The 11,360-nt window shown below is 50.9% G+C and overlaps 1 protein-coding gene across 2 annotated transcripts; it reads right to left on the bottom strand.

Moving 5' to 3' along the window:
- Window positions 1-516: 516 nt before the first annotated feature.
- CD40 (CD40 molecule) lies at window positions 517-10,960 on the bottom strand. 2 transcript variants are annotated; one of them, XM_065922105.1, is made up of 9 exons: window positions 10,813-10,960; window positions 7,358-7,436; window positions 6,908-7,033; window positions 6,492-6,638; window positions 6,040-6,133; window positions 3,188-3,249; window positions 1,408-1,506; window positions 1,284-1,312; window positions 517-820 (listed from the first exon to the last, which is right to left on the bottom strand). In XM_065922105.1, the coding sequence occupies exons 1-9, from the start codon at window positions 10,861-10,863 to the stop codon at window positions 659-661; spliced, it is 849 nt and encodes a 282-aa protein (XP_065778177.1). In that variant the 5' UTR covers window positions 10,864-10,960; the 3' UTR covers window positions 517-658. The 2 variants fall into 2 exon arrangements, with proteins under 2 accessions (XP_065778177.1, XP_065778178.1); XM_065922106.1 differs by having other exon boundaries at window positions 1,420-1,506.
- Between the last annotated feature and the right edge of the window lie 400 nt (window positions 10,961-11,360).

Here is an 11,360-nt window from a genome sequence, read left to right as displayed (position 1 = left end):
CCCAGACTGTAGCCCACCAAGCTCCTCTGTCCCTGGCGTTCTCCAGGCAAGAACACTGGAGTGAGTGGGTTGCCATTTCCTCCTTCAGGGGATCTTCCCAGGGATTGAACCGCATCTCTTGCATCTCCTGCATTGGAAGGCGGACGCTTTAGCACTGAGCCACCTAGTTTGGGTTACATGCTTTAAAAAAAAGTTTCTGTGCCCACCATTCTGCAACCTACACCCCCCCACCATGACAGTGCTTTTAAGATCTGTTGCATAAATATATTACAATTTTATTTAGCCAGTCCCCTGGTGATGGACAGTTAAGCAGTTTCCAGTTGCTCACTGTCACAAACAATACTGCGATGCATATCCATGTACATGCCTCCTGGGCTCAGAGCAGCCACCGAATGACATCTGTCAGCAATGAACCGCTTGCTGGGGTGGAAGGTCTGGTGGATATTATTGTGTGTCCTCCCCAAAGTTTTGTTACCATCCTTAAAAGCAGGTTGGGAGACTGAACGGGCTCCAGGGCTGGGGTGAAAGGCGCCCCACGGTGAACTCCTTCTGGGCTGCAGGGGTGCAGGCAGAGGGCGGCTGTCACCCTCCCCCGCAGCAGCAGCCCCAGGTTGGTGTCCATGTACCCGGGCTGCCACGCCCCTGGGCGCCCGCAGCCTCATTCTCGCTCCTGCACGGAGATGCGGCTCTCTTTGCCGTCCTCCTGGGTGACCGGCTGACACCAACATAAGGTCTCCTGCACCGGAGGAGGCGGGTGGGGGCCGGTAAAGTCCTCCGTATCAATCGTCTCCACGGGATCCTGCCTTTCAGGGTGCAGGGCCTGGGGAGACAAGGCTTGGGGTTGCCCCTAGCAACACTTCTGAGCCCTCCCCAGGAAGCCATCCCACCCCTCGCCCCTTTTGCCTTTCCCAAACCAAGGGTCAGTGCTGATTCCATGGGTGCGTCCTGCCCCCTGCTGGCCACAGCGAGGGTGTCACGAAGCTTCCGTAAGGGGAGCCCGAGGGTTAAGAAAATGTTCCTCCATCACCCACTCCTGGACCCCACACCAAGGCTGGGAAGATGCAGTTCTCCCAGGAAAGAAGAATAAATGTCAGACTTTGCCAGTGGTGCTGGGGAAGCTCTGGGGGAAGGTGATCTTCAGAGAAGAGAAAAGGGGAAAAGGGGAGAAGCCCCAAGCCCAGAGGAGGGGGAGGGGACTGGCCCTGCATCAATTTTGTTGCCATATAGGCAACAATGAATCAGTCTTTATTTCCCATCTTAGACTGCTCCCTGGGGTGACCTACCTTAGCCTGTTTTTTCTTGGTCATGTTCCCTAGAGAGGGGGGAAAAAAAGATGGGGAGTCGGCAAGGCAAGATCAGAAAACAGGTGACCCGTCAAGTGTCCCTCCTGCCCCATCACCTCCCCACCTGGGGACTCACTGATACAGGCAGATACCAACAGGACGGCAAACAGGACTCCCATCGTGATGGGGATCACCACCAGGGTCCTCATCCGACTCTGGAAACCTGGAGAGAGCAAGACTTCAGCCATGGCTGCCCACCCTTTTGCCCAAAGCTGCTGTGCTTTGCTGGACTCTAAAACCCTTCTGTGTCTAAGCACATCTATATCAGAAATTTCAAACACATGGCCCCTAGTAGAAATGTGACCAGCAGATGTCTTTACTGTGACTGGCATGTGTGGTGGTTTTCTTTTTTTTTAATTTATAATATTTGCCAACATTTTTAAATTGGGAGATTGCACATTTAAAATTTAGGTATCTGATTTCTCTTACAAATTTGGAAGATCCAGCCCCAGGGGGCCAGCAGCCCACCTGCCACTCATTGGCCAGAATTGAGTGGTGAAAGTTGCCGCTACCAGCTCCCCACGCTCCCCACCCCTCCCTACTCTTTGCCCAATACCAAGGCCCAGCTTCGTGTATATCTGCACCCTTGTCTTTGTTATAGAAGAATGGAGGGGAAGGGAAAGTGTTTCCTGTGTCTAACCCTCTATTCTATGGGGGAAACTGGGGGAAAAAAGACCAGAGGTGTGGTAAGGACTAAAGTAAGCCCAATGAAGCACTGCCTCAGGACAAAACTGAAGGGGACACCCAAAAGCTCAGTAATCAAGATAAGTCATATTTTTTTGGCCACACCACACAGCATATGGGATCTTAGTTCCCTGGCCAGGGGTTGAACCCATGCCTGCTGCATAGGAAGTGCAGAGTCTTAACCACTGGACTCAGGGAAGTCCCAAATAAGTCATATTTTAATGTCATGTTTTGAAAAATCATATCAGCAAACTCTGGCCCACAGGCCAGCTGCCTGTTTTTAAATAAAGTTTTATTGGCGCTGGAGTCGGGATTATGGTAAAGCAAGTGAGGCTGGTTGTACAAATACAGGGTTGGAGCCTGTCTTTATTTAAACTGTTGCTATTCTATTTGTTATGGAGTTATCACAGTAATTTTTATTTAATATTGCCTCAAATATCTATCTTGATGACAGCATTTTTCTGGTGCCCCCTTAAATACTGTGCCCAAGGCAAGTGCCTCCCTCACCTTACCCCAGTCCCAACCCTGCCAAAAGGAAAGTGAATTTTAAGGAAAAGCAGAGCGTCTTCTTCTTACCCCTAATCTTTTTCACTCATTAACTGGATCCTGCCTAATCCCTGTAGTTATTTGAGTCTGTGATCTGTGCTGTAAAGTCACCTCCTCATTCTAAAATCAAAACTGAGGTCTCTGGTGGCCTAGAGGTTAGGATTCCAGGCTTTCACTGCTATGGCCGGGATTCAGTCCTTGGTCAGGGAACTGAGATTCTGCAAGCCATGTGGCACAGCTGAAAAAAGAAAACTGAGGCCCTGAGAGGAAACAGTGTCACACATGCTGGTCCTCAATGTGCAGGGAGGCAGAAGAGCACTGAGGGGGTGCCTCCAAAATGCCTGAGTCCACACCAGGTATTTACACTGCCCTATTAGGGGAGGTGGTATTATCCCATTTTACAGATGGAGAAACTGAGGCTCAGAGAGAGGGAGTGACTTGCCCAGGCTCCACAGATAAGCGGCAGAGCTAGCTTGCCACAATTCCAAACTGCCTCCTCCTCTTGCTTTAACCTCTCCTCCCTCTTTCCCCACCAGTGCTTCCGGGTACCCCAGGCTCCCCCTCAGCTCCCCAACTTCTTAGCCTGCCACTGGGGCCCACTCTCCAGGACTTACCACAGACAACGTCTGTCTTATTCGTCCCCGCATGTTGTTCCACCAGGCCTTTTCTCTCGCAGCTGTGTACAGACACAAGTATACACATACGTGCACATGCAGACACACACACACAGAGAAAGAGACAGTAAGTTTCCCCAGTCGTGAGATTTCCAACCCCAGAGGGAGACAGCCAACAACCAACAAGTCCACGTTCACGAAGCATGTATTATGTGCACTCTCCTGAGCTGGTTGTTATGGGAATGACACGGACTGTTCATCTAGAACTCATGAGTACAGAGGAAAGACGATGGTAAATCGTGAAGGAGTGAGGATGGGAAAGCCTCTGATGAGTGCCAAGTGCACTTGAACTGGGAATCGTTCAGAGTGGAGGAGACAGAATCCACAGTGAGTGGGATGCAAGGATGAGGGCACTGCCCAAATTTGGCACCACTGATGTCCGGGGGCCACATAATTTTCCTTCTGTGGTGGGGACTGTCCTGAATACCATAGGATGTTTACCAGCGTCCCTGGCCTCTCCCCACTAGAGGCCAGTAGCATCCTCCTCCTCCGTCGTGACAACCAAAAATATCTCCAGATATCAGCACATGTCCCCTGGGGGAGAAAACTGCTCAGCTGAGAATCTCTGGTCATCCAGAAAGACTTCCCTGGGGAAGTTAGATCTCAGTGGGCCCTTGAGGGATGTAAAATTTAGAACATCAGTATATTTAGGGCATGCCAGGGGGCTCAGCGGTAAAGAATCCACCTCCAATGCAAGAGACACAGGTTCAGTCCCTGGGTGAAGATCCTCTGGAGAAAGAAATGGCAACCCACTCCTGTATTCTTTTCTGGGAAATCCCATGGACAGAGGAACCTGGTGGGCTACAGGCTGTGGGGCTGCAAAGGAGTCGGACACAACTTAGCAACTGAACAACAATAATAACACACTCTCTTTAAGCAGGACAACATGATGCTAAGGATTAGGTGGGTGATGAGCCAGACGGTATAAGGAAACTCTGGAAAATTGGGTCTTTAGAACCAGATCACTAATCAGCCATGCAGCTTTCAACTGGATTCAGCTGGTGGGTCGCATCAGCGTCCAACCAGAAGACTTAAGCTGCTAGAGGATTTAATGACCGAAGATCTCCCGGGAGGAGAAACGACAGAAAAATGGCTGGCCAGGAGGCCATTGCCCAAGTCATACATGAGATGATGAAGACTTGGACCAAGGTGGTTCCCAGGAGGAGTGGAAAGGGATGGACAGAGGACATCACAAAGGACAAAACATCTAACGCAGGAAAAAGAGAAGCTTCAAAGAAAGCACATATATGAGAAGAGTGCTTAAGAGTTTTTGAAACACATTTACATGTCTTTTCCTCGACCCTTGTGAAATGAAGGTCTTTCTCATTTTCTGAATGAGAACACCAAGGCTCAGATGAGGGTCACAGTTCCACACAGTCATACCCTTCCTAAGCTGAGTGAGTTTGGAACGCAGTGCTCTGGTTACCAAGCCAAGGTGCCTCCCTTTCTCAGTCAACATTTATCAGTAAAGATTTATTGAGCCCCTACTATGCAGCAGGCGCTGTTTGGAGCATAACGGATACATTCATGGGAAAAAAAAAAAAAAAAAGATCTCTCTATAGTTCAGGAGTTTGCCACCTACTGGAGACAGGCAGATAGTAAACAAAGTATATATGGGATGCTACTATTTGTGTGAAAGATCCGTTTGCATGTGCGTGCCTTTGTTTGTGTTGAGAATCTCTAGAAGGACATGCTTGGTCCAGTGGCTGCAGGATGGCTGAGGGTGACAAGGGGACATATCACTGTTGGCCCTTGCATGCCTTCTGTCCTCACGCCTGTCTTACTCATTTTTTCAAATTAAACGTAAAAAAAAACTTAATCAGGCGTGTGCTTAAGCATATTCCAGGCAGAAGAGTTTAATGCAAGAGAACGAACAGTGTGTTGAGGGAATTGCAAGCAACATGATGTCAGGAAGAGATCAAGAGATGGAGCTGGGAGGTCAGAGGCCGTGCAGAGGAGTTGGGGTTTCATCCCAAAGGCGCAGAGAGCCACGGAGCATTTTAAACAGGGAGTGACGTGCTCCAAAAACAGTGGAAAGCTTACTTTGGCAAAGGGATGGAGAGCCAGCTGAAAGGGAGAGGATAGAGGCAGGGAGGCCAGTGAGGAGGATACAGCATCATCCAGACCACAGTGATGAGGTCCAAACTAAGGTGGTGACAGGGGAGATTAGAGAGAAGGAGGAAGAGTCCCAAAACATTTGGAAGGTTAGACAGACAGGACCTGGCGACTGACTGGGGGAGACGAGGGGGATGCCGCAACAGGTGCCCAGAGGCATGTCTGCGCCTGTCACAGCTCACCTCCAAGGAAGTGTACCCTTGGCAGGTAGATACAACAGTCTGGGACCCAGGAGACAAATCTAGACAGCGGGTGATGGAGAATGATCAATGGGGGATAGTAGCCAAAGCCACGGATGTGGAAAAGATAGTCCAGGGGAGGTGGGCAAAGTGAGAGGAGACCAGAACCTAGAACAAAGGCCTAGAAAACCAGTTCAGGAGGAGGAAGGAGGGGCTGAGAGGGGTACAAGGAAAGGAAGAGAGGTGTCACTGTGCCTCCATGGAGGGAGAATTTCACCAAAAATCAGAGACCAGCAGTGTCTATTACCACCAAGAGAGAGCAGGCAAGAAATGCCGAAAGTGTCTGTCTGGTTGGCCGTGGGGTCCCTCGAGACATTCGAGGTGTGTGAGTGTGTGTGGACATGGGGAGTGGGGACCGAAGGACAGGTGGCCAGAGAGAAGGGAAGCAGGTCCCGTGCCCCACTTGGGGCAGGAAGCACAAGGGATGAGTCCTTATACCTTGTCCAACGGTGACACTTTTCAAAAGCAGACGACACATTGGAGAAGAAGCCGGCCGGGCAGGGTTCACAGATGGTATCCGAAACCCCTGTAGCTGAGGGGGAGGAGGAGGCATTGATCATCACAGTGGACCCCCTGTCTGGCTCTCAGGGGGACCGGTGGGCAGGCAGGACCAGAAGGGCGTCCTGCTTCAAAGCACTTTTCCCCGCAGCACACACCTTCCCTTGCTGCAGGCAGCCCCTAAGGAGGCTTCTCCCACGGCCCTCCCGAGGCCGATGCCCACAGTGGGAGGCAGAAGGCAAAGGTTCCATTTCCAACCCACTATGGTGGAGATATCAACGTAGGCTGGTCCCTCCACCTCTGGGGTGGAGTGCCCGCTGCCCAGCCCCTCTCCTTGGGCCCTTGCCTCCTCTCTTCTGCCTCTAGAGCTGATTCCCAGACAGGCCACTTACCGATCCGCTTGACCCCGAAGCCAGGGAGACACAAGCTATGGGGTGTGCAGCTTTCGCAGGTGTGACTGGTACAGTGTTGGCCTTCAACACACACACAGGTGGTGTCTGTATTCAAGGTGCCCTCGCTCTGGATCCGGAGCCCTAGGTCTGTGCAGAGACAGGCAGGAAGGAAGGATGGGAACCCCTTACCAGCCGTGATCCAGGGGCCCCTGATCTTCATATTTCCTGTTCTTTTCTCTTAGACCCTCTTCCTGGCAGGGAGGGCAATCAAATTAGGTAACAACCAAGACAACCCAGACTCTAACCAATCAGAACAGACCCTGGCTATTAAAAAAAGCCAGGATGGCTGTACTGTCAGGAATGAGCTAGAATATCAGCCTGACTCCCAAGGGCCCCTTCCCCCGCAGCCCGCGTACTGGGGTTGCAGTATCTGTGCTCGTGACAGTATTTCTCTCTGTTCCAGGTGGACAGGAATTCGCCTTTGCCACAGGACTGGCATGCTGTTTTGCTGACCTCCGTGCAGTCGTTCACCAGTTTCTGTCCTGGAAAACATCCAGAAATGAGGGCACTCCAGCCAACCCAATGAGTCAGACACTTCATTGAAAAGTGGTAAGGCTGGGCTTTAGGGAGGGGGGTTCAAAGAGGGCAGTCCCAGAGCCTTCTAGCCTTCATACTCTGGTATAGGACGCAGAAGAGATAGGAACCCTAGTTCTGGGTCGGCAGAGAGGAAGCTCAGAACATCCTGGGACAGGGACAGGGAATCCCAGGGGTCATTTAAGACACAAGCTTATAGTTGACACATGAGATCTACATCTGCCAACAGACCAAGACCAGTCACACGTGAGGCTAGAGGGTCGGCATCTCACCCGGCGGACACAAATCACAGCAATGATTGTTCACTGGGTATTGCTTGTCTCCGCAAGCAGTGGCTGGTTCTGCGTGGACCTAAAAACAGAATTGGGTGATTTGAAGGGATCTTGAACTCTCAAATGTAGCTTCCTTGGCAGAAAGGTGCAAATCAGCCAGGACAGAGGTTAGAACCAAAGTGGAAGTACAAAGCAGAAAAAGGGGGCCTGTGTATTATATATTGCATTTGTTGTTAACTAAACCATATGATGACAAAGGTACTCAGAGAATCATTCTGGTATCTTACAAAGTGATTGCACTGTTAACTCACAGTATTCATTGAACTAAACAGATCTTCCTTTGGGCTTGACAGCCGAGTCTCTCCTCTCCCCAGAGACCCAAGAGCACACGAGGGCTCCAGCATCTACCCTGGAGTCCTGAAGCTGGCTGACTCCAGCTGGTCCTAATCCAAATGGGGGCTATATTTAGCATCTGGCCTCTTCCTTCTATTCTTTTGCTCCCCACCCTCTTCCCCTCTCCGAGCCTCATCATGTTTTCTCCCTCCAACCTCTCATCATCTGATCATCCAACCCTTCCCTCATGAAATACAGGATGGAGCAGCTGGAAGGATAAAATCCAACTCTTTCACTTCACATGTGGTGAGACTAGGGACCAGAAAGGCTGATTCACTTGCCCAAGGTCACGCAGTGATAGAATCCGAATGAGAACTCAGGTCTCAATACTCCCTCTCTCCATCAACGTGGGTCTCACCTGCATTATTGTCACTACATCCAGGTACCACCCATGCTATTCATGACTTCTTGTTCGTTTAAACACATTTATTTTCAAGGTAAACCTCATAGCATTGCCATGAGAGAAAAACTAGTATCACTTCTCTTAAATAAAAGGCAACCCTAAAAATAAATTCAGCAGAAACAAAACAATGTCATTAAACCATAGCTGGTTGCTTTGCTTACTGACAGACCTCTACCCCAGGCCCACTCCTGATTTTTGTTTTAAAAGGAGGATTAGAAGGCATTTGATAGGAATTAACTATATTCTAGCTCCAGTGACTTCCTTCTTGAAAAAATGAAAAGGATTTTAAACAGAACTGCAAAATGAATCTATTTTGTTAATTCCACATCTGCATGGGGTTGCAGAAGAGTTGACATGACTTAGTAACTAAACAACAGCAACTGCATGCTCTCTAAAATCATCTCCCACTTTGGGAACAGCCAGTGAAAAGAACAGTTTTAAGGGTCAAACAGCTTAAAGCTCCAGTCTTGACTTTGTAACACTTAACTAGTTATTTTGCCTCTCTTATCCTCAGTTTCTACAACTCTAAAATTGGAGAGATGCCTGCCCCACAGATTAGGACTTCCTACGTGGCCCCAGTGGTTAAGAACCCACCTCAAAAAGAAAAAAAAAAAAAAAACCCACCTCACAATACAGGAGATATAAGAGACATGGGTTTGATCCCTGGGTCAGGAAGATCCTCTGGAGGAGGACATGGCAGCTCACTCCAGTGTTCTTGCCTAGAGAATCCCATGGACAGAGGAGCCTGGTGGGCTACAATCCATGGTGTCACAAAGAGTCGACTGAAGCAATTTAGCATGCACGCATGCATGGATTAGGTTGTGAAGATCAGAAAGAATGGATGAATCTGGCCTGGTATGGTGTCCAGAACATAGTAGGTGCTCATTAAATGGCACTTTTAATTATCATACATACATAAATATCTGCTGGGTTGCCCAGAACCCTGGCTACCAATATCCTACCTAACTGGTGGCTCTCATTCAACCTGGGATGGGGGGGCAAATTACTTACAGAAGTGTATCTTATCCCAAGCAGGGATGGAGACAGCAAAGGTTACTGCTCCCACCATAACATCACAACACACCATCCCATGAGTGTTCTTCCCACAAGCCCATGGACCTTCCCCCCACACTCCCAGAGCAATAAAAATCCTCTATGCCATTTTCAAACATATGAGAAATATAGCCCCTCCTCTGAAAATGTGTCAAATCCCAGTTCCCACTTTACAGTTTCGACCCTTCTGACACGTGGGAGCTTGGAGACTCTCACCATCTGAGAGGCTGGCTCAGGAATCAGGCAGATGTAGATTTATCAGCAGGTTTCACCTACCTAAGTGAATTGGGGCAAGCCATTTTTTCTCTGTGAGCCTCAGTTTGCTCATCTGTATAATGGGGGAGTTGGAAGAAATCAGACCAAGAATGCATGTAAAGTATTTTGCTCCAAGCCTGACACACAGGAGGCTCTCAATAAATAGCCCCAGATATTGTTGTCACGGCCTCATCTCCACCTGGAGCTAAAATTGGGACTTTGCTCTTGAGAAGCCCAGACCACCTTTCGCCCTATCCCCGCTGGCTTTTCCTCCACTTCTCCTCCAAGAGCCCCCTTCCTGCCTCCTTTCTCCTTAAGAGCCATTGCTTACAGTGAAAATGAAAGTGCTGGGGCCAGAGCAGCTTCCCCACAGCATCTCTCCCCTTGCTGCTGACCCCTACTTCATGGGTCGTTCCTGCCCTGCCTTCATGCCAGAAAGTACAGCCCTTGAAAGTTAGGGGGAGACCAGAGGGGTGGGGATGACAGTGTCAGGTACTTGGGGGATTCCCAGCCTCCAGAATGAGGAACTACAAAAATACTAGAAGCGAGTCAAGTGTGGAACTCTGAAAATCCCGGAGATATGCTTGGTTGGGCATATCTGAGCCCTTCTGGTACCTAGAGAAACCTCTGCTGGTCTCCCAGCCCTTTCATGGTCCCATGAACTGTTCAGTTCCCCCTGAGAGTCCCCTATGTCATCTTAAATTCCGGAGGCAGGGACACAGGCTGGGTATTCCTCCTGTGTTGGGGGAGGGGGAGGATCACCACAGTTTGGTTCTGGAGTGGGAATGTTAAAAGCTCCCAGCCTTCTCAGAGAAGCACCTGGGCCTCTGCCCTCATCCCTTGCTCCCGCAACATGCCCTGGAAGAAGGCCATCCCAGCTGGCAAGGAGGTGATAACGACTCACAGAGGCTGGCATCTATCCACAACGGGAAAGAGGCAGGAAAACGGCCAGACCCGCCCCTTCCCTTGGCTAGCCTCCCTTCTCACTTCTGAAACCCCTCACCGTCTCTTTGGGAACAGCCTTTGAGGCAGACCCAGACTCCAGTTTTTTGACCAGATAAAGGCTTAAGGCTGCCAAAACCCCCAACCTCATCTGCGCTGCCTAGGCGTTTCCTGCGGCGACCCCTCTAGGCGCCCTCTGTGGACCAGCCGGGACCCCCCACCCCAGCCTGGGAGGAGAGAGAAACAACCCATCTCATTCAGCCATGACCCCGGGTATCTTACCCAGCTTCCACACCCCCACCCCAAAATCAGCTCAGAAGGTCCCCTGCCCGGAGTATCGCTTCTTTTCCCATTCCCTACTCTCTAATCTCAAATTTCCGCCTCTGGTCGGAACGGAATTTCAACTTACGGCGGTCAGAAAGCAGGCCCAGAAGACACACTGCAGAAGCAGACGAACCATGGCGAGGTGAGAACCGGGCGGCGGGAGGAGAGCGCGCCCGGACTTGGCCGCTTCCAGTTCCCCTGTCCCGGCCCGGGGGCCCGCCCAGGAAAGAAGCGGGGTCTTCGGGGACCAATCGCAGCCGGCCTCGCTGGCGGGGGGGCGGAGCTCCCGGAGACACACCTTTCTGGGATTTCCCCCAGGACATTCCCGGGGAGTCTAATTCCCCAAGGAGTTTAGGGACGCGCTCTGGGGGAGGAAGCGGGGAGAAGCGGGAAGGCGTGGTTCCAAGGAGAGCTCTTCTTGGGAACCCCCCCGCCGCCCCCTGGGACTACAAAGGTTGAGCAGGAGGGAGGCAGCCGCTTTCTGGGGATGGGGATGAGGGGTTGGGAGAGAGGCGAAGGGAATGGAAAGAGATCCCTATGGGTGTTGAGAAGACTCCGCCACCCCGCCCTGTTCTTTCCCGCCACCTCCGGCAATCCCGGCGGAACCGAAAGTGTCGAACGCCGCGGATGGAG

The sequence above is a fragment of the Muntiacus reevesi genome, chromosome 2, assembly GCF_963930625.1.
Source record: "Muntiacus reevesi chromosome 2, mMunRee1.1, whole genome shotgun sequence".
NCBI classification, from domain to species: Eukaryota; Metazoa; Chordata; class Mammalia; order Artiodactyla; family Cervidae; genus Muntiacus; species Muntiacus reevesi.
This window is presented reverse-complemented; position numbering and strand designations above follow the sequence as displayed.

Coding starts and splice junctions, on each gene's coding strand:
- CD40 (XM_065922105.1), bottom strand. CDS start 10,863: ATGGTTCGTCTGCTTCTGCAGTGTGTCTTCTGGGCCTGCTTTCTGACC. Junction 6,639..6,907: donor GCACAGATACTGCAACCCCA/GTACGCGGGCTG, acceptor GTCTCTGCACAG/ACCTAGGGCTCCGGATCCAG. Junction 3,250..6,039: donor AAGTGTCACCGTTGGACAAG/GTATAAGGACTC, acceptor GTCTGTACACAG/CTGCGAGAGAAAAGGCCTGG.